Source organism: Perca fluviatilis, chromosome 6 (genome assembly GCF_010015445.1).
Source record: "Perca fluviatilis chromosome 6, GENO_Pfluv_1.0, whole genome shotgun sequence".
NCBI lineage: Eukaryota > Metazoa > Chordata > Actinopteri > Perciformes > Percidae > Perca > Perca fluviatilis.
The window spans coordinates 39,859,328-39,878,731 of record NC_053117.1 but is presented as its reverse complement, the minus strand read 5'-3'; the positions used below and the strand labels follow the sequence as shown (position 1 = coordinate 39,878,731).

Genomic DNA, 19,404 nt, shown 5'->3' with positions numbered 1-19,404 from the left:
GTTCTGCCAAAAGCGCTCACCAAGGAGAGGGACTTAATAAGAAAGTAGGCGACTGAGAACAGAGCTGTTTATTAATCGTTTAGCTGTATGTGAGAGAGATTGTTGTCTTATGGTGTGAGGAAGTGAGTTCATCTGTAGTTAACAAACTATCTGCAGTCAGGAGTAGAAAAATTAATCTTTAGGCAATATAATATTTCACAAATACAATTTATTCATTTTAAAAATACTTTTCAATGTACAAAAGCAAAAGAACCATATGCAAGCAAAATGCAAATGCAAACTAAATGTATCTGTGTACTTTATTTCACGTTTTTGTTTTTCTAAAAGAGGTCTTTAGTCGAAAACGTTCTCCACCTGAGTACTGTCATCATCACAAGGTTTTAAAATGAAAAGAAAGCAGCTCACTCAAAAAAATCATCAAATGTTGAAAGCATAAATAAGCATTAAAGGTCCAATATGTAATATATTTACTGTATACTGTCAGTTGGCCACAGAGCTCCGCGTGAGCACGGGATTTTATGACTGTCAACATAGCCAGCATCTAACGTTAGCTACTCCGCTGTGCTGTGGAGTAATGTCTGACTATGTGAGACTAGCGTCTAACGTTAGCTACTCCTGTGCTGTGGAGTAATGTCTGGCTATGTGAGACTAGCGTCTAACGTTAGCTACTCCGGCTGTGGAGTAATGTCTGGCTATGGGGACTAGCATCGCGTTAGCCTATCTAGCTACTCCGCTGTGCTGTGGAGTAATGTCTGGCTATGGGAGACTAGCATCTAACGTTAGCTACTCCGCTGTGCTGTGGAGTAATGTCTGGCTATGTGAGACTAGCATCTAACGTTAGCTACTCCGCTGTGCTGTGGAGTAATGTCTGGCTATGTGAGACTAGCGTCTAACGTTAGCTACTCCGCTGTGCTGTGGAGTAATGTCTGACTAAGTGAGACTACCGTCTAACGTTAGCTACTCCGCTGTGCTGTGGAGTAATGTCTGGCTATGTGAGACTACCGTCTAACGTTAGCTACTCCGCTGTGCTGTGGAGTAATGTCTGGCTATGTGAGACTAGCGTCTAACGTTAGCTACTTTGCTGTGCTGTGGAGTAATGTCTGACTATGTGAGACTAGCGTCTAGCGACATTGTTGTGGATGCTGCGGTCTCAGCCTGGCAGCCAACGTGAACTTCGAGTCTGGGGAGGAGGGGGTGGGGGAGACGACTCTCTCCAATATTTATATATATATATATATATATATATATATATATATATATATTCCCAATCTCTTTATTGTTTTTTCCAAGTTAGTGACATTCGCATAAACAAAGTGTTGTACAGATAAGTGAAAGTGAAAAGGAGCACTCTCCAGTATTTAGAATTTGTACTGCAGTAACTATTTTAAACACTAGCTGTCAGTATTACATATTGCACCTTTAAACTGTCACAAAAAAAAAAAGCATCAAAAGCGTCAATAATAAATAATAATAAACGCATAATAAAAAGCGGGAAAATCTGTCAGTCTCCGAGCTCAGGAGCGTCTCACAGTCTGGAATGAATAGTTGCGTTTATAAGATGACCAAGGAACAGAAATGTAAAGAAAGTGTCAGGAGTTACAGAAGTGGTTAGGCTAGATCATCCCCAGCTGTTTCTTCAGCCTGCTCAGCTGCTCCAAGCTGATGTTGTTTCCTCCGCACACCACGACGACCACGGGGCCCAGACGCGGCGCCAGCTTGCCCTCCGCCTGCAGCCGTCGGACGACGCCGCTGTACACGGCGGCCAGAGCGGCGCCGCACGCCGGCTCCACCAAAACCTTTTCGTCGTCTGAGGGAAGAAAACAGGACGGAGGTCAGTCTCACAGCGGACGCTTGGCTTTTTTAAATCTGCTCTACGGCTGCTACTAGGGTTGCAAAAAAATTCCGGGAATTTTCAAAGTTGGAATATACAGGAATTAATGGGAATAAACAGGAATTAATGGGAATAAACAGGAATTAATGGGAATAAACAGGAATTAATGGGAATAAACTGGATATTTTTAATGGTGCTTGTTATAATACAGTTAGTCTATAACAGGGAACTTAAATGTAGTTGGAAAAAAACACATCTTGCAGCATAATCTTGGTTAAAACAACCTGATTTAATGCAACTTTAGTTGAATGTCCTCCCTATATTCGTCAATGACATGCATGCACACAGCAATCAGCATAGGCTACTACATACTGGCCAACATTTAGTTTTTAAAATACAGGAGTTTTTTTTTTAATACTTAACCCAGGATTTTCACCCCTTCCCAAACGGAAAGTTCCCAGATGGATATGCCGAGCAAATGCGAAGCGATCCATCTGGGAACCTTCCGTTTGGGAAGGGACGAAAATCCTGGTTAGCTGATTGGATAAAGCATCTGTCTATCACCACCTATAGTTGGTGATAGACGAGGCCAAATCAACCAATCAGATCAACGAAGCGTATGACGTACACAAAAACATCTTTTCCTCCGAGAAAAGCCTCCAGTGCCATTTTTAATGCTCTTCTTTCAATGAAGGAATACTTTCTAATTCAGATAAAACTTGCTGCGATAGCTACGCTCATCTCATCCGTGGAAGCCGCCACGTTGTTTAGACTGAACAGTCGCGTCTCGTTGCGTCACACCTAAACCCGCCTCAAAACCAAACGCTGATTGGTCGGATGATGGAGAACGGCTCCAAATTTTCTCTTTCTCAAGATGCCAGACTGATCTGAGAGTGGAAAACTGGAGCTCGCCAGATCAGGACGGTCTCACCAGGCAAAGGGTTAGGTGCCTTGAAGTTGCCGTCGGGGGCTTAAAACACCATCAAGCACATATTTCCTGCCACCACTAGGGGGCGCTAGTTTATGAAATGCTCCTGTGGGTCAGATTAGAGGGGGGGGAGACAAACGACCGATAACCTTGTATAGTTTGGAGGACTTTTGAGATGTTTTGTCCACATCTCAAAGATATTGTTTACTGTCACATCAGAAGGAAAACTAGGAAACTAGACAATATTCACATTTAAAAAGCTTTTTTTCCCATAAAACAAATTACTCAAACCAATTAATCGGTTGTGAAAACAGTTGCCGATTCATTTAGGAGTTGATAAATAACGACTCTGTGCCGCTCTGGTGTGTTGAGCTGCAGGTCGTACTCACCTACGAAGCATTCAACGGCTTGAACAGCCTGCTGGTCTGTGACGACTTCAGAGAAAACTGCGTGCTCGCCCACCAGTTTAAACGTCTGTGCAGACACCCTGGTCAGGCCCAGCGTGGTCGCCACACTGGAGGGGAGAGAGAGAGAGAGAGAGAGAGAGAGATCAGTCTCTGACTCGCTGAAGTCAGATTTCTGGTCCTGTGGAGGCTCCACGCAGAGCTTTAGCTACATAAGTGGAGTGTGAGTGTGTCTGTGTGTGTGTTTGAATGTGTGTGTGTGTGTGTGTGTGTGCATGTGTCTGAAGTCTCTTTTATATAGACCTTAGTGGTCCCCTAATACTGTATCTGAAGTCTCTTTTATATAGACCTTAGTGGTCCCCTAATACTGTATCTGAAGTCTCTTTTATATAGACCTTAGTGGTCTCCTATTACTGTATCTGAATGATGTAATGATCTGATGATATCACCTGGTGATTTCGGTAACGTGACCAGCTCGCCGGCCTTCATGGCTGCGTGGAGGCTGTGTGCTCCCAGGGTTTCCATGGCGATGACGGGCACGTCAGCCCAGTGGGCTCTTCGCAGCCCCTCCACCACCCCGTTCAGCAGCCCTCCCCCCCCCACCGACAGCACCACGGCTCCGGGCTTCTCCGTCAGCTCCTTCTCCAGCTCCGCCACCAGAGACGTGTGGCCCTCCCTGCACGCACGCACACACACACACACACACACACACACACACACACACACACACACACACAAAACAACAGACCAGTCTTAACATTTGGATTTGAGACATTGCAGGTGAAAAGGGAAAATTACATCACGTTATTAAAACAAATATTTTCAAAAGATATCAAAAGCGCAAAATCTCTAAATTTAAAAATTATGTTTTTGATGAAATGATGTAGTAATTTCTTTCCTTCTTAAGAATTCTTCCTTGAATGCATGTAAACTGCTTGTCATATCACCAGACACCTGTAATATCAGTATTTTTATTGTCCGTGACGTAGTATGTGAATGAATTATTTGATAAACCCTCAAAGTTAGAAACAGCGGACTGATCTCATAAAGTGGCGTATGTATGACACGCCAATTCGTGTGCCATTTTTCGGGTTTCGATAATTGGTCGATCCCAACTCTTTATGACAGATGTAGGGATGCACCAAATCCAGGATTCGGCTTCTGTTTCCGCTGAATATTTGGGCTTTTTGACGGGCTTTGGTTTCTGCCGAACCTTAGACTTTCTTCCCAGGGAACCGAACCCTACGTTTGCACTTGGCGCGCTATGCTGGTCGCCGTAGTGACGGCGCCGTTGATTACGGGAAGGTGTTTACGTAGGTGGAGCGCTCAATGCAGTAGGCTGTGAGGAAGTGGACATGGATCTGGTGAGCAGTAGGCTGTGAGAAAGTGGACATGGATCTGGTGAGCAGTAGGCTGTGAGAAAGTGGACATGGATCTGGTGAGCAGTAGGCTGTGAGGAAGTGGACATGGATCTGGTGAGCAGTAGGCTGTGAGGAAGTGGACATGGATCTGGTGAGCAGTAGGCTGTGAGGAAGTGGACATGGATCTGGTGAGCAGTAGGCTGTGAGGAAGTGGACATGGATCTGGTGAGCAGTAGGCTGTGAGAAAGTGGACATGGATCTGGTGAGCAGTAGGCTGTGAGAAAGTGGACATAGATCTGGTGAGCAGAAAAAGTTGTTGTTTGGCAGAACTTTCAGTCAAAAGAAGGCCGTTCAAGTCCAGCTACATGTTCAATCTGTTCAATGCTGATTGGTCTGGTGGTGGCAAGGACCCTAAACTATACACAACATGGCCGCTGTTACAACATTTGGTACGAAACATCTGAAAGAATACGAGTTGTGCGAAGGAATCTCCAGACAGCAGCCAGAATGCAGCAACTTCAGGTACAGGAAGGACAGTCCCTGTTGACTTCATTCATGTGTTTACTGGGTTCATGGACTGAGGATGGGAGGAGGACTTAGCACAATCTCAACCAGTGGATTCAGGATTCAGCCGAACCACAAAAATCTGGATTTGGTGCATCACTAATAATAAATACCAAGTATCGGTATCGATAATTGGTCGATCCCTACTCCTCATGACAGATGTGACCGATTTCTGCACAGTACGTGTTAATGTCCATGCTTCCCAACCCCTGGAAGACAGGCAAACTCAGATTGTCTCACCAGATGAGCGGATCGTCGAACGGAGAGATGAATATCCAGCCGGGGTTGTTTGCTACGAGCTGCTGTCCGTATTCAATGCTTTCATTCAGAGCCTAAAAGAGACAGAAAGAAAAATGTGACTGAACAGAATGAACCCAGACTCATCAAAGTTTTGCGTTAAGTGTAAGATTGAGGAAGGTTCATATGTCCACTGTCTATTTAGTCCAGTCATCCAGTCAACCTTGAACAAATTGCAACAGAAGCAAACTCAGCTGATTTTGTATCCTCATTATGTCCTGAGTAAGGAAAAAAAAAGCCCCGAAGAATCCCATTAGGGTAAAGTTTCGAAAAGGCCCAAATAAAGCCTATTCATTATTTTTGTCACGTGAATAGGGTAAACATTTTAACCTTTAGATATCACCATGAAAATTACTGGTCCACTTTTTTAAAATGTGGACTCCGGATTGCTGCGAATACTTTTATCGTAGAAATTTCTGTTTTGTTATGCGTGTGTGTTGTATACTGTATTGTTCGTACTGACCGTATATATAAAGTGTATGAAGTCTAAGAGCAGATGAATTCCCCCTTGCAGGATAATAAGGTTAACTTGTCTCGTGTTGTATGACGTGACGCGATCGTTAAAGACCGTTGAGCTTGACTGACCTTGCCGTGGATGATGACAGTGGCGCCCTCGTCCTTCAGCCTCTCCACCGTCGGGCTCGGTGTAACACTTGGAACGACGATAGTTGCAGGGACCCCGAGCTGACGGGCAGAATAAGCTGCTGCCATGCCAGCGTTTCCTCCTGTCGGGAGTAAGAGACAGCGTTGTGTCTTAACTGTTGTGTGCAGCCTTTGAAGACTGAACTGAACATGTTGTGTAGACAGTGTTTGGCTGTTATCGACCCTGTAAGTCCTTTTTTTCTGGGAAAAGATGACCCATAACATGGCGAATTAATTTTTTCATGCTTTTTATACGCGTGTTTACCATATAGGGCCCTATTTTAACGATCTAAGCGCACGGCGTGAAGCGCCTGGCGCAGGTGCGTTTAGGGCGTTTAAATCCACTTTTGCTAGTTTGACAGTAGAAAAAAGGGTCTGGGCGCCTGGTTCTAATGGGTTGTACTTAGTGTCTTCATTAATCAGAGGTGTGTTTTGGGCGTAACATGCAATCAACCAATCAGAGATCATCTCCCATTCCCTTTAAAAGCCAGGCGCGTTTGGACCTTGGAGCATTGCTGTTATGATGGAGGATTTGCACCGTAATATTTTTATTTGTAATCTTCTGCATGTGTGTGTGCTGCTGTGTGTCCCTGTGTGTGTAACAAGCATAGTGTGCGCGCGCTGTGCACGAGCCTAGGAGCATTTTACTAATGCTCTGTTAAAATAACAATGAAATGCTGCGTTACTGACTTTAGACCAGGTTTTTGTTGGTCAATGGCGCAATCACTTCCCACTGCCTCAAGATAGCAAAACGCTAAGAATACACCTGAACACACCTCCCTGTAAGACCAGCACGCCCAGAATACACCTGAACACACCTCCCTGTAAGACCAGCACGCCCAGAATGCACCTGAACACACCTACCTGTAAGACCAGCACGCCCAGAATGCACCTGAACACACCTCCCTGTAAGACCAGCACGCCCAGAATGCACCTGAACACACCTCCCTGTAAGACCAGCACACCCAGAATGTACCTGAACATACCTCCCTGTAAGACCAGCACTCCCAGAATGCACCTGAACACATCTCCCTGTGAGACCAGCACGCCCAGAATGCACCTGAACACATCTCCCTGTGAGACCAGCACGCCCATGGGCCACAGATGCATTTGCTATTTAAATGACGGGAAACTGACAACTGCGTCCATCTTAAACTAGCTAAGACACTTGCATCGGGCTTTGCACTGCGCCGGGTGCAAGATAGGGTCCAAAAGTATCTATTTATATCTATCTATATAAATTTAGGTTCTCAATACATTTTGGCCCACCTAGTTTTTGTCATTTTTCCTGAAATTTTTGCCACTTTTTCCAACGTTTTTGCCACTTTTCCCGACATTTTTTGGTGCTTTTTTTCTACGATGGCTGAGGAACTTTTTGCTGCCTTTTTTAGGACTTTATGTCGACCAAACTGTGAGTGAGAAGACTACATGAGACATGCAATAATACAGTCAAAGATATTTGACTTTTTTGACTAAATAAAAGCATGTGAATAAACTCTATACGTCTGGGCCTGGATGTGATTCTTATTTCCCAGTCTGGCCTGTAAGTGAAACTGAGTTTGACACCTTTTTGCTTTAGGGGATCCGTACCCAAAATACCATTTCTGCCTACGTCACTGGTTGGCACCAAAAAAAGATTACATAGTGAAATACGCAGAGGTGATGGACGGCTCTTGCAGTGATTTTTCTTTCTGCTTACCTGAACAGCAGACAAAGCGTTCACATCCTCGCTCTGCCCACTACGAAACAAAAGAAGACACGGGTCAGTCAGAAACCTGAAGGTTTTGGGGTCAAAACAGACGTTTAAACCATTCCATACTGGTTCATCTCACACCACAGGAGAGTACAGCTGCAAAGATGAATCGATGAGTTCTCAACTATTAAATTAAACGCCAACTATTTTGATAATCGATTAATCAGTTGGAGTCATTTTTAATGAAAAAAAAGTCAAACATTCTCAGATGTCAGCTTGTTAAATGTGAAACTTGTTCTAGTGTCTTCTCTCCTCTGGGACAGGAAACTGAATATCTTATTGCGTTTATAATAAGACATTTTGAGGACGTCATCTTGGGCTTTTTGCGGAATACTGATCTACATTTTTGCCCTCCCCAATACGACCCACAGGAGCGTTTCATAAACAAGCGCCCCCTAGCGGTGGCAAGAAATACAGCCTCATATCTAAACCAGAGAAGGTAACGGTCCCGATTTTAAACACGTGGTTAACGTAGTGAAACGGTCCCAGTTTGGTTAGGGTTTAGACCCCAAAACTACTGAGTTAAGTTGATAAAAAGATGGAGGTTTGGGTTCAAATCAGACGTGACTTCACTTCCTGAAGGTGATCACGTGATGCAGAACGTGACGTAGCTCCGTTTGTTCCCTAAAGTTAACAAAAACTCTGTTTCCTTTTCTTTTCAAATGGGACATGAATCCCGGTCTGGTGGGTGAAAGTCCTTACCAGGACGCAAAAATATGAATCCCACTATGGCCACGCCAAGACCCGCGAAGCAGCTAGATTGGTCAGGGTTAGGCATTTCACCTCGAGTGGTTAAGGTTAGGATAGCTGATTGGTCAGGGGATAGGACCTGTACCAATGGGGTTATGTTACCTTGCGTAAGCATGGACGCCTGGCCAATAAATGCTATTGAATCTGTCTTGGTGTGGCCATAGTGCAGGGGGGTCAAACTCAACTTCACTAAGGGCCACACTATAAAATGAGAATCACATTCAGGGCCAGACATGTTTAATTTATTGACATGCTTTTATTTAATTGAAAGTCAAAAAATGTTGACTGTATTGTTGCATGTCTCATACAGCTTTGTCACTTACAGTTTGGTTGACAAAAGTCAGCAAAAAAGTTCCTCCATAGAGTTTTAGCGAATTTCTGAATGTCAAAGTCGGGAAATCTGCCAAATTCTGTTTTGAGTGTCGTGTAATTACAGTTTGAAAACAATCTTTTTGGTTTCGGCACACATATAGGTGGGCCGAAATTAGTTGTGAACCTAAACTGATATGTGGGCTGGATCTGAAGGCCCGTGGGCCTTGAGTTTGACACACCTGCCATAGTGGGATTCGTAATATCGCTACCAGGACATTTGGCGCTCTTAAACGTTCTCACTTTACTTCCTGCTTTGCTCCCGTCAGAACTACTACAGCCACTAGAGGGCAACACCACTAGAAACCTAAATATAGGTCAGAATGAGGCTTGAACGTTTTTTGGGGGGGGGGGGAAAAAAAAGGACAGCCTCAGAAAACAACAAGACATTTGAGAACGTCATCTTGATTATTTTTCACGATGTTCTGACATTTCATAGACAAAACAACTAATCCGTTAATCCAGAAATGAATCCTCAGGTTGATCAACAATTAAATAATCAATGTTTGCAACTCTACAGGGGTAGAATGACTTACCGTTTTGCAGAGGTGTCCGATGCCCCGGATCTTAAAGGATCCTGTGGGCTGAGATGAATCCAGTTTGAGGTAAACGGACGTCCCGGCTACTTTGGTCAGGGCCAGGCTCTGTCTCAGAGGAGTGGCCACGTGGAGCTGCTGCTGCTGGGTCTTCATCTCGCTGTGGGACACACCAGCAGAGAAATGCTTTCTCACAGAGCCAGAACCCCTAATTTAGTAGCTGCATCGCATGTGTCTTGGGCATATTTAAATTCACACGTATATCTTGTAGGGGTGACACTGAATAAGGGATAGCTAGATTATTGACCTTGGATGATTATCAGCCCATTTTTTGGGCCAAGTTTGCAGATTATCTGTATCTGTGTTTTATTTGCCTCATAACTGATAAAGTTAATACATTAAAAAGTGGTCTACTTTGGCTCCTCTACAGCTCTGTGTCTGTCCCTCTGCTTCGGTTTCACAGTTACAGATACAGTATTAGGGGACCACTAAGGTCTATATAAAAGAGACTTCAGATACAGTATTAGGGGACCACTAAGGTCTATATAAAAGAGACTTCAGATACAGTATTAGGGGACCACTAAGGTCTATATAAAAGAGACTTCAGATACAGTATTAGGGGACCACTAAGGTCTCTATAAAAGAGACTTCAGATACAGTATTAGGGGACCACTAAGGTCTATATAAAAGAGACTTCAGATACAGTATTAGGGGACCACTAAGGCCTATATAAAAGAGACTTCAGATACAGAATTAGGGGACCACTAAGGCCTATATAAAAGAGACTTCAGATACAGAATTAGGGGACCACTAAGGCCTATATAAAAGAGACTTCAGATACAGTATTAGGGGACCACTAAGGTCTCTATAAAAGAGACTTCAGATACAGTATTAGGGGACCACTAAGGTCTATATAAAAGAGACTTCAGATACAGTATTAGGTGACCACTAAGGCCTATATAAAAGAGACTTCAGATACAGAATTAGGGACCACTAAGGCCTATATAAAAGAGACTTCAGATACAGTATTAGGGGACCACTAAGGCCTATATAAAAGAGACTTCAGATACAGAATTAGGGGACCACTAAGGCCTATATAAAAGAGACTTCAGATACAGAATTAGGGGACCACTAAGGCCTATATAAAAGAGACTTCAGATACAGTATTAGGGGACCACTAAGGTCTATATAAAAGAGACTTCAGATACAGAATTAGGGGACCACTAAGGCCTATATAAAAGAGACTTCAGATACAGAATTAGGGGACCACTAAGGCCTATATAAAAGAGACTTCAGATACAGAATTAGGGGACCACTAAGGCCTATATAAAAGAGACTTCAGATACAGTATTGGGGACCACTAAGGTCTATATAAAAGAGACTTCAGATACAGTAAGGGGACCACTAAGGTCTATATAAAAGAGACTTCAGATACAGTATTAGGGGACCACTAAGGTCTTTATAAAAGAGACTTCAGATACAGTATTAGGGGACCACTAAGGTCTATATAAAAGAGACTTCAGATACAGTATTAGGGGACCACTAAGGTCTATATAAAAGAGACTTCAGATACAGTATCAGGGGACCACTAAGGCCTATATAAAAGAGAAGAAGTTTCTAATTTATTTAATAATTACTTAAAGCATTTAACCCTCCTGTTGTCCTCAGGTCAAATTTGGGTTTATTTCAACCAAATTGTCAAAAGAAATAAGGTGGATGGTTCCGTACAACGCTCTTCACATGTAAAATAAACCATCAGCTCATTACTTTCATTGAATTTGGGTGTTTTTTGAAGAAGAAAAATTGATAAAAGAACGTCAAAAAAGTCAGGAAGAAAACAACAAAAATGTCAAAAAGCGCAGAAAAAATCGACAAAGACATCATAAAAAATGATTAAAGAAAATCGGTAAAAGTGAGAAGTTTTGTGTTGGAGTTTTCTAAAATCTTAATTTTGATTTACAGATTAAAATGTTCACTCTAAATGCATATTGGTCCCAAATATCAGTTATTGGTTTTACTAACTACTGATAATCTACTTCTCCAAGGACTCTGATGAAGATGTAACTTTGCATCGAAACGTTAGTCATTGTTATGCACCTTAAGAAATAAAATCATCAAGTAGAAGACATCCGTGTTGCACCGGCAATTTTTTGCTATTTATTCTGTTGTGTCCCGCCTTGGTTGCACCGGATTGTTGTGGCCTGCAGAAGCGCAGAGAACTCCCCCTTTTTTCCTTAAATACTACTAAGGCTACTAGGACAAGCCTCTTTTGTTCCCTGCTGCATGCTGTGAGAAGAAAACAAGATGACCAGCTTCGAATCAATTAATGCAAGTACTACTGCACGATCAGAGACATTATCTTACACTGATGAGCAAGGTGCTAACATCATTGTGTCACACTCCTTATTTAAAGATACTTTTAAGCCGTTAGAACCCAACATTCTGTCCCTGACTAAAGAACTGGAAGATCTCAATAAATCAGAGTCCAGATTTCTTTGGCACTCCATAACTTTGTCTGAATATTGGAAAGCCAAGCGCATTCCGCGCGGTTTACGCATGAATAAAATCCCGTCATTTGGTCTGGATGACAAATCCTTCATGCAAAAATGGGAACAAATTCTAAACAAATGCTCCCTTGACTTAATGCTCTTGATAATTGAGAAGACCAAGTCTGAACAAGACAAATTAAAAATTGATGTGAAACGGGTAGAAGATGAAATGAAGAGCAAAGTCAATGCCGATATGTTTGCTGAGGTTACAGAGAAAATCTCCTCTATTTTATCTGGCTTTGTGAAGGATCTACAGACCTATAAGATAAGAAAATATGAACGGGATACCAAAGATTATGCAGACGGGACAGTCTATGATTGGCAAGGAAACAGAAGGAAGTTTCCTAGGAATAACCGCCTACCTCTACCCAAGACAAACAGGCACATGCCTCTTTCAACAGCAAGTGAGAGAGACTCTTCTGATGACCTGAGTGATGTTGGAGGTGGTGGTCAACTACACTCCAACCCTATGTCTTTTCGGGATCGAGGCTACAAACACCAAAGACAAAGACGAGACGGGGCTCAAGGGGGAAGAAGAGAAACTCCGCTACCCACGCGCTGGTCCCCGCGGAATCACCAGAGGAGAGTGTAATTAACATCTCTGACTCAGCCCTTACGGATACAGAGAAAGCAGTGCTTCAGAAAGGACTTTCGTTTGCACCGTCCAACTACACCAACTCTTTCTCTTTGAAAGTGGACTCATTCAAATTTTTCAGACAGCTTCACCTTAAACATTTTTTTTCTAGGTTTAGTGTCTTGTCTGACAGTACTATTGTAAGCAGAAATTATGATTCTAGTACTAGTGAAACCCCTAGAGAAGTGACTCCCTTTAAAAAGAAATCTAGGTTTTTGCCTTCTTCGAATCTAAATGCCACCATTGTTACTTTTAGTCAGTTAGTTGAGCAAGATATGGCCAAAATAAGTGCGCTTTGTCCCTCTAAAAATAAAAACCTGACAAAAAGCGAATTGGATGCACTACGCTCTTTGGAATCTAGACAGGACATTATTATTCGCCCTGCCGACAAGGGGGGCGCAATTGTTGTTATGGGTTTAAAGAATTATGATTGTGGTATATTCAAATTGCTAAATGATGAAAAACACTATCAGCCTCTTCTATGTAACCCTACATCCAGCACAAAAAACATGATCGATGAATTTATTGATATATCTCATAAAAAAGGCTGGATAATCGATAAAGAAAAGGCTTTTCTATTGAGTGACCACCCCCGATGTCCAGTATTTTATGGTCTCCCCAAAATCCACAAACGTCTTGATGATCCTCCTTTGCGCCCTATTGTATCTGGCATAGGGAGCCTTACTGAGCCTCTCTCACAATTTGTTGATTTTTTTCTTAGAAAATATGTTCACAGTTTACCATCGTATTTGGGGGATACAACTGATGTTTTGAATTTGATTAATGACAGGAATTGTGAAAGTAATGATGTCCTTGTGTCTTTGGATGTGCAAAGTCTTTATACATGTATACCCCATCACATTGGCCTACTCGCCATGTCGCATTACCTGGCTAAACGTCCCATTGATGTTCTGCCTCCACTAGAATTTCTTCTTAATCTTGTTGAGATCATTCTATCGAATAATTTCTTCAAATATTCTGGCAAATTTTACCTACAACTACAAGGTACTGCTATGGGAAGTACTTTTGCACCCTCTTATGCTTGTTTGGTGATGGGTCTATGGGAAGAAAAATATATACATAATATCATAAATAATCCTTTTCATTCCAAAATATCACTGTGGCGTAGATACATAGACGATGTTCTCTTAATATGGAAGGGTACCCCTAGTGAGTTAAATCAATTTTTTATCTATGTAAATTCATCCACTGACTATTTGTCCTTTACTATGGAATTTGATAACCAGTCCATTGATTTTTTAGATCTCACCATCTTTAAGGACGTTAATAATATTCTACAGTCTACCATTTACCGTAAACCCCTTAGTAGGAATACCCTTCTACGAGCCGATAGCAACCACTCGCCTCATCTGGTTCGTAATATACCAGTGGGTCAGTTTTTGCGAGTCAGAAGAAATTGTAGTACCTCAGCTGATTTTATGTCCAAAGCAGCTCATTTAGCGCACCGTTTTGAACAACGAGGTTATGATAAATCTGTCATTACAAAAGCATGGGACAGGGCTCAAAGTTCAGATCGCGCCTTACTTTTGAAGAAAAAACCTAAGTTACAAATAACACCCAATGTATTCTTTTCGACCGGCTAAACTCCAGAAGCAGGAAGAATGAAAAATGCTATTCGCAAGCACTGGCATGTCCTTAAGAGTGACCCGACACTGAAAGACATATGCGCCAATCCGCCTAGGTTCATATTTAGGCGTGCCGGTAATATTCGTGACCGACTGGTCCACTCAGACATGTCTAATCCACCACAGACTACTTGGCTTTCAAACCCACCCCTTGGTTTTTATAAATGTGGTAATTGCGCGCAATGCTCGAATTCGACCAATACGAAGGAATTTTCACATCCCCGCACTGGCAAGAAATATTCTATCTCTTCATTTATTAATTGTAACAGTACACATGTTGTGTACCTTCTAAAATGCCCTTGTGGACAGGCGTATGTAGGTCAAACTAAACGTCAGCTCAAATTAAGGATATCTGAACACAAGACAGCTATTCGGACCCAGAACATAACTTATGCCATGGCGAGGCATTACAAGCAGGCTAATCATGGCTCCCCTGCATCACTGAGGTTTTGGGGAATTGAGAAAATCACACCCCCACCCAGGGGTGGTGATATTATCAATAAACTCCTATGCAGGGAAGCCTTTTGGATACATACACTTGGCTCTTTAGAACCTCTAGGCTTAAATGAAGAATTAAATTTGACTTGCTTTCTCTAATGACTAAGTGTGTTATAGTATAATATTTAGATAAATATACGTTTAGTCCCCATTGCCCTGTGAACATCTTTGTATAAAAACTTTTAAAATTTTTACATTTGTATACATTTTTTACATTTGTATATTTTTGTTTGTATATATTCATCTTTGGTTTGGTTATGGGCATTTGCCCTTTAACGACTGATTACTGAGTGTAACACCTTGGTAGAGATGGGTGTAACTTTAGATTGTCACTGCCGCTTTTGAGCACAATCACACCTGTTGATGATCCTTATTAAGGGGTCCATTGCCCATTTTCTCCAAGGACTCTGATGAAGATGTAACTTTGCATCGAAACGTTAGTCATTGTTATGCACCTTAAGAAATAAAATGATCAAGTAGAAGACATCCGTGTTGCACCGGCAATTTTTTGCTATTTATTCTGTTGTGTCCCGCCTTGGTTGCACCGGATTGTTGTGGCCTGCAGAAGCGCAGAGAACTCCCCCTTTTTTACTGATAATCTGTATCAGTATTGGTTGATCCCTAGCCTTAGTAGTTGACACTTAGATCTAAGGAGCCTGATTCGACTGCCAAACTCACGGTGGAATCGCCTGAAAATGTGCTCACTGAACCAAGGATCCTTCCATCAGGCCAGAATGAGGGTGCACGATGCTGTAAATATTAGTGGCTCAGTCCAGACCGAGGAGGATCTGGGGCCATCCGATTTTTACCCCCCATTCACGACAGCTCTTTGCACTATTTTTCATGACATTTGATAACAGATTGCTTAAAAATCTGTACATCATTAGGGAAAAACATGATAGTTTCCGAGGAGAAACTGATGCGATTAACACAAAGTGTGTGTGACTCGTGGGTACCCATAGGATACATTTTCATTCAGATATCTGGAGGTCAGAGGTCAACAGACCCCTTTGAATATGTCACGCCAGTTATTCCCTCGACAACATTTTTAGCCTAACATTGGAGCATTATTTAACCACCTTCCCGACATGCTAACAAGACATGTTTGGAAACAAATGGATTCCTTAGACGTCTATTTGATATGATACCAATATCTCCTTTCTAGATTTAAAACAGAGCCCGCTACAGCCTCCGAAAGACAGAAAAGTAAGCCTCAAAGATTCAGGGCTTCTGAGAGAACAGTTGGGGCTTTGGAGCCCCAGAAACCCAAATCATTGAAAACCCAGACACCCAAATCATTGAAAACATCCATTTTCTCATTCAACAAAACCAACTTACCAGTTGTCAGATGGATGGCAGGGTGACAAGCTGTGCTGGAAATCACTGCTCCTAACTTACTGCATCTTCAGTGCATAAATACACTCTGGTGCTGTGGGCTCGACCACTCGCGGACCAATCAGAGCGAGGCATTCTGCCACAGGACCCTCCCACTGGCCGGGAGTGCAAACCCTATAGTCTATGGTCCAGACTGAGGATGATGAATCATTTTTTTTACTCAACAAACGTTGTCAGGGAACTGTCACGGTCTGATGTAAGCGGGCTCAACCGGTTTAAACAAGAAGGACTAAATGAGAAAAACAACCGAGTAGGCTATGACTTCCCACCGTGTGCTGTCATGATTAAGAGCAGCTGGTGTAGTATTTTAGCGGGTATAGCCTTCTGTACTATATAAATATATAGATCAGACTGGACATATCATAGTGGGGGGGGGGGTCTGGGTGTCCTCCCCCAGGGACATTTTGAGCGTCACATACTTAATTTCCTGCAATCTGATACACTTTTTTTGCACTAATTTACGGTGGAAATCCCTGTATTTAGCCTATGTGAAGAAAAAAAACACAGATGACAATTCAAAATATATAAAAAATATAATGCAAAGTATGTCGTTACGTGTCATTGGGCATTTTTAAGTGGGTATGTGGAAATCCTGGAGATTTCTTAGTGGGTATACTGCGTATCACTCAGACAACACCACTGAGGGAATATTTGAATCTCGCGTAAAAACATGCTTACTATAACGCTCATGACTTATGACATAATATTCCATAACCCTCTGTCCCCCCTAGTGACATTTCACACGCTGTCCTCTCCGTGTTCCCTCTCCCCCCGCCTCTGAAGGGGACACACACACCGCCGTCTTTACCAAAAGAGTCGCGACTATTTTGGCCCCCGGTGCCCGACTAAAACGTTACCAAAAGCGGGCTCCGTGTGGAGAGGGGACGCTTCAAACCTGAATGATCCGGAGCTCCGTGCTGCTGCCTCGGGGGGACATTCTAAAACGCTTACCGTGGAAAAGCTTAACGTGGTTTAATGTACCTAAACAACGATCAATCATCACCAAATTTCTCTCTCATATTGCTCATCATAACCACAGAAAACTGTCAAAAAATCGGACCCAAAGTCCAATTATTATGGACGTTATTATCTGACATTAAGCGTTTCTGCTCCATTGTAAGGAAAAAGCTTCACGTGGTTTAATGTACATAAATGTACATTTTGTTATTCACCCAAACGTTATTGTTTCTATTTTCTGCTACTTTATACTTATAAATATAACTCACTACATTCATAGAAGTTACTTCTATGTGTGCTGCGTATGTGTGGTTGTGCTGTGTTTGTGCTGCTGTGTGTTGGTGTTGTGTGGCATCTATCTGTCTGTCTGTGTGTGTGTGTGTGTGTGTGTGTATGTGTGTGTGTCTGTGTGGTGTGTGTGTGTGTGTGTCTGTGTGTGTGTCTGTGAGTGTGTAAATATGTCATTATTAATCAAAATACACCGACAGAGGCCCGGACAGCTCTTCCATTGATGGTTCTCTGCGTCAGGTTGAGCCTGAACAGCAGACCCAGCGCTCCCAAAAAACACGAGACATGACAGTCACAAATGGGAGAGTCTCAGGGCCAAAACATCCCGGTGTTCAGAGCGGAGCTGATCCCCTTAAACTGGTCCATACTGGTTCATCTGCATATCAGCCACACTACAGAGGAGCAGAGCAACACAAATATTACTCATCAGTCAATATAATAATCTATACAATCAAATTGTCTGATGCTTTCTTCAGGGTGTAGGCCTCAGCACAACGTTTAAAGGCTTGTCAGCCTGTATTAAGTAGAGTGCCTTGGACCTTTCTCCCTTTTTAAAACATGGGGAGTATCTTTACATGACTGTAGTCAGACTTTAGTCCGACTGCTGATCAGTCAGAGGGAGACAAAGCCACCCTGAACTTCATCAAGACAAACTGTCCCGATTTAAAGAAGCACAGCGATATTTCTGCTTCTCTTGTTGTGAACAACAAAGAGTCTTTACAAGGTCAACACGCTTTACAAGGTCAACACGCTTTGGCAACTGCCCTGGACCATATATATATATATATATATATGGTCAGCAGAGAGCAAAGAGCAAAGAGCAGAGAGCAAAGAGCAAAACACACACACACACACACAAACCTAACACACACACAACACACCTAACACACACACACACACACACACCTAACACACACACACACACACACACACCTAACACACACACACACTCACGCACACACACCTACACAAACACACACCTAACACAGACACACACCTAACACACGCACACACACAAACTTAACACACACATACACACACACTCACTTAACACACACATACACATACACACACCTAACAAACACTTAACACAGACACACACCTAACACACACACGCGCACACACACACAAACCTAACACACACACACACACACACACACACTCACTTAACACACACACACACACACACACAACGCACACACACACACAACAACACACACACCAATAACAACACACAACACACAAACCCAACACACACACACACACATACACACATAAACAACAACACAGACACACACCAAAACTAACACGCACACACACACACACCCAACAATAACACACAACAACCAACACACACACACACACACACACACACACACACACACACACACACACACATGCTCAGTAAAGGAGTGTTGCTCCATCTGCTGGTGAAGAGCTGCAGGTTCACTCAGAGCTTTGTGTGCTGAGTTTAGTTTTCACCTATTATTGTTATTATATATGTGTTATGAATGTATTCCTGTATTCCTTTACATGGACATGTACAACACAGGATCAGGCACCTAAAACATGTTGTTGTTTAGCACAGGGAAGATTGTAGGGGTGTAACAACACATCGATCTGGATCAAGATATTGATTCAATGGTCAACGGTTCAATATCATCGATGCAAGAAGTGAAAATATCGATACATATAGTTGTGAATGTATGAAAACCCTGAACAAAGCTGTCATCGGTTTGAATCGGTATCATAGATTTGTATCCTAAATTGTAACGCTGTTTTCCTCGATACATCTGCGGAATCGACCTTTAAATCTTCACCTTCCCCGGGCGTCGGGGGGACGGGGTGTGGCCCTGGGATTGACTTCCCGACCGTGATACCACCTAATAAAGCCCTAAAGAAAATCTACATTAAAGTAAAAAAAAATAAGTTCTGTGGCGTTCATTGTTTGAGTAGGGCGGGTCTTTGCCGAAATGTGAGAGTGCGCCGGTGTGGTCTCTGT

The 19,404-nt window shown here is 42.6% G+C and overlaps 1 protein-coding gene across 1 annotated transcript; it reads right to left on the bottom strand.

Annotated features, from left to right (window-relative positions):
- Positions 1–1,236: 1,236 nt before the first annotated feature.
- LOC120560010 (L-serine dehydratase/L-threonine deaminase-like) lies at positions 1,237–16,269 on the bottom strand. The gene is given in 9 exon segments (XM_039802099.1): positions 1,237–1,807; positions 3,149–3,273; positions 3,613–3,622; positions 3,625–3,839; positions 5,329–5,420; positions 5,971–6,110; positions 7,727–7,766; positions 9,436–9,595; positions 16,101–16,269. Coding segments are annotated over 8 exon segments (972 nt in total). The 5' UTR covers positions 9,592–9,595; positions 16,101–16,269; the 3' UTR covers positions 1,237–1,613.
- Between the last annotated feature and the right edge of the window lie 3,135 nt (positions 16,270–19,404).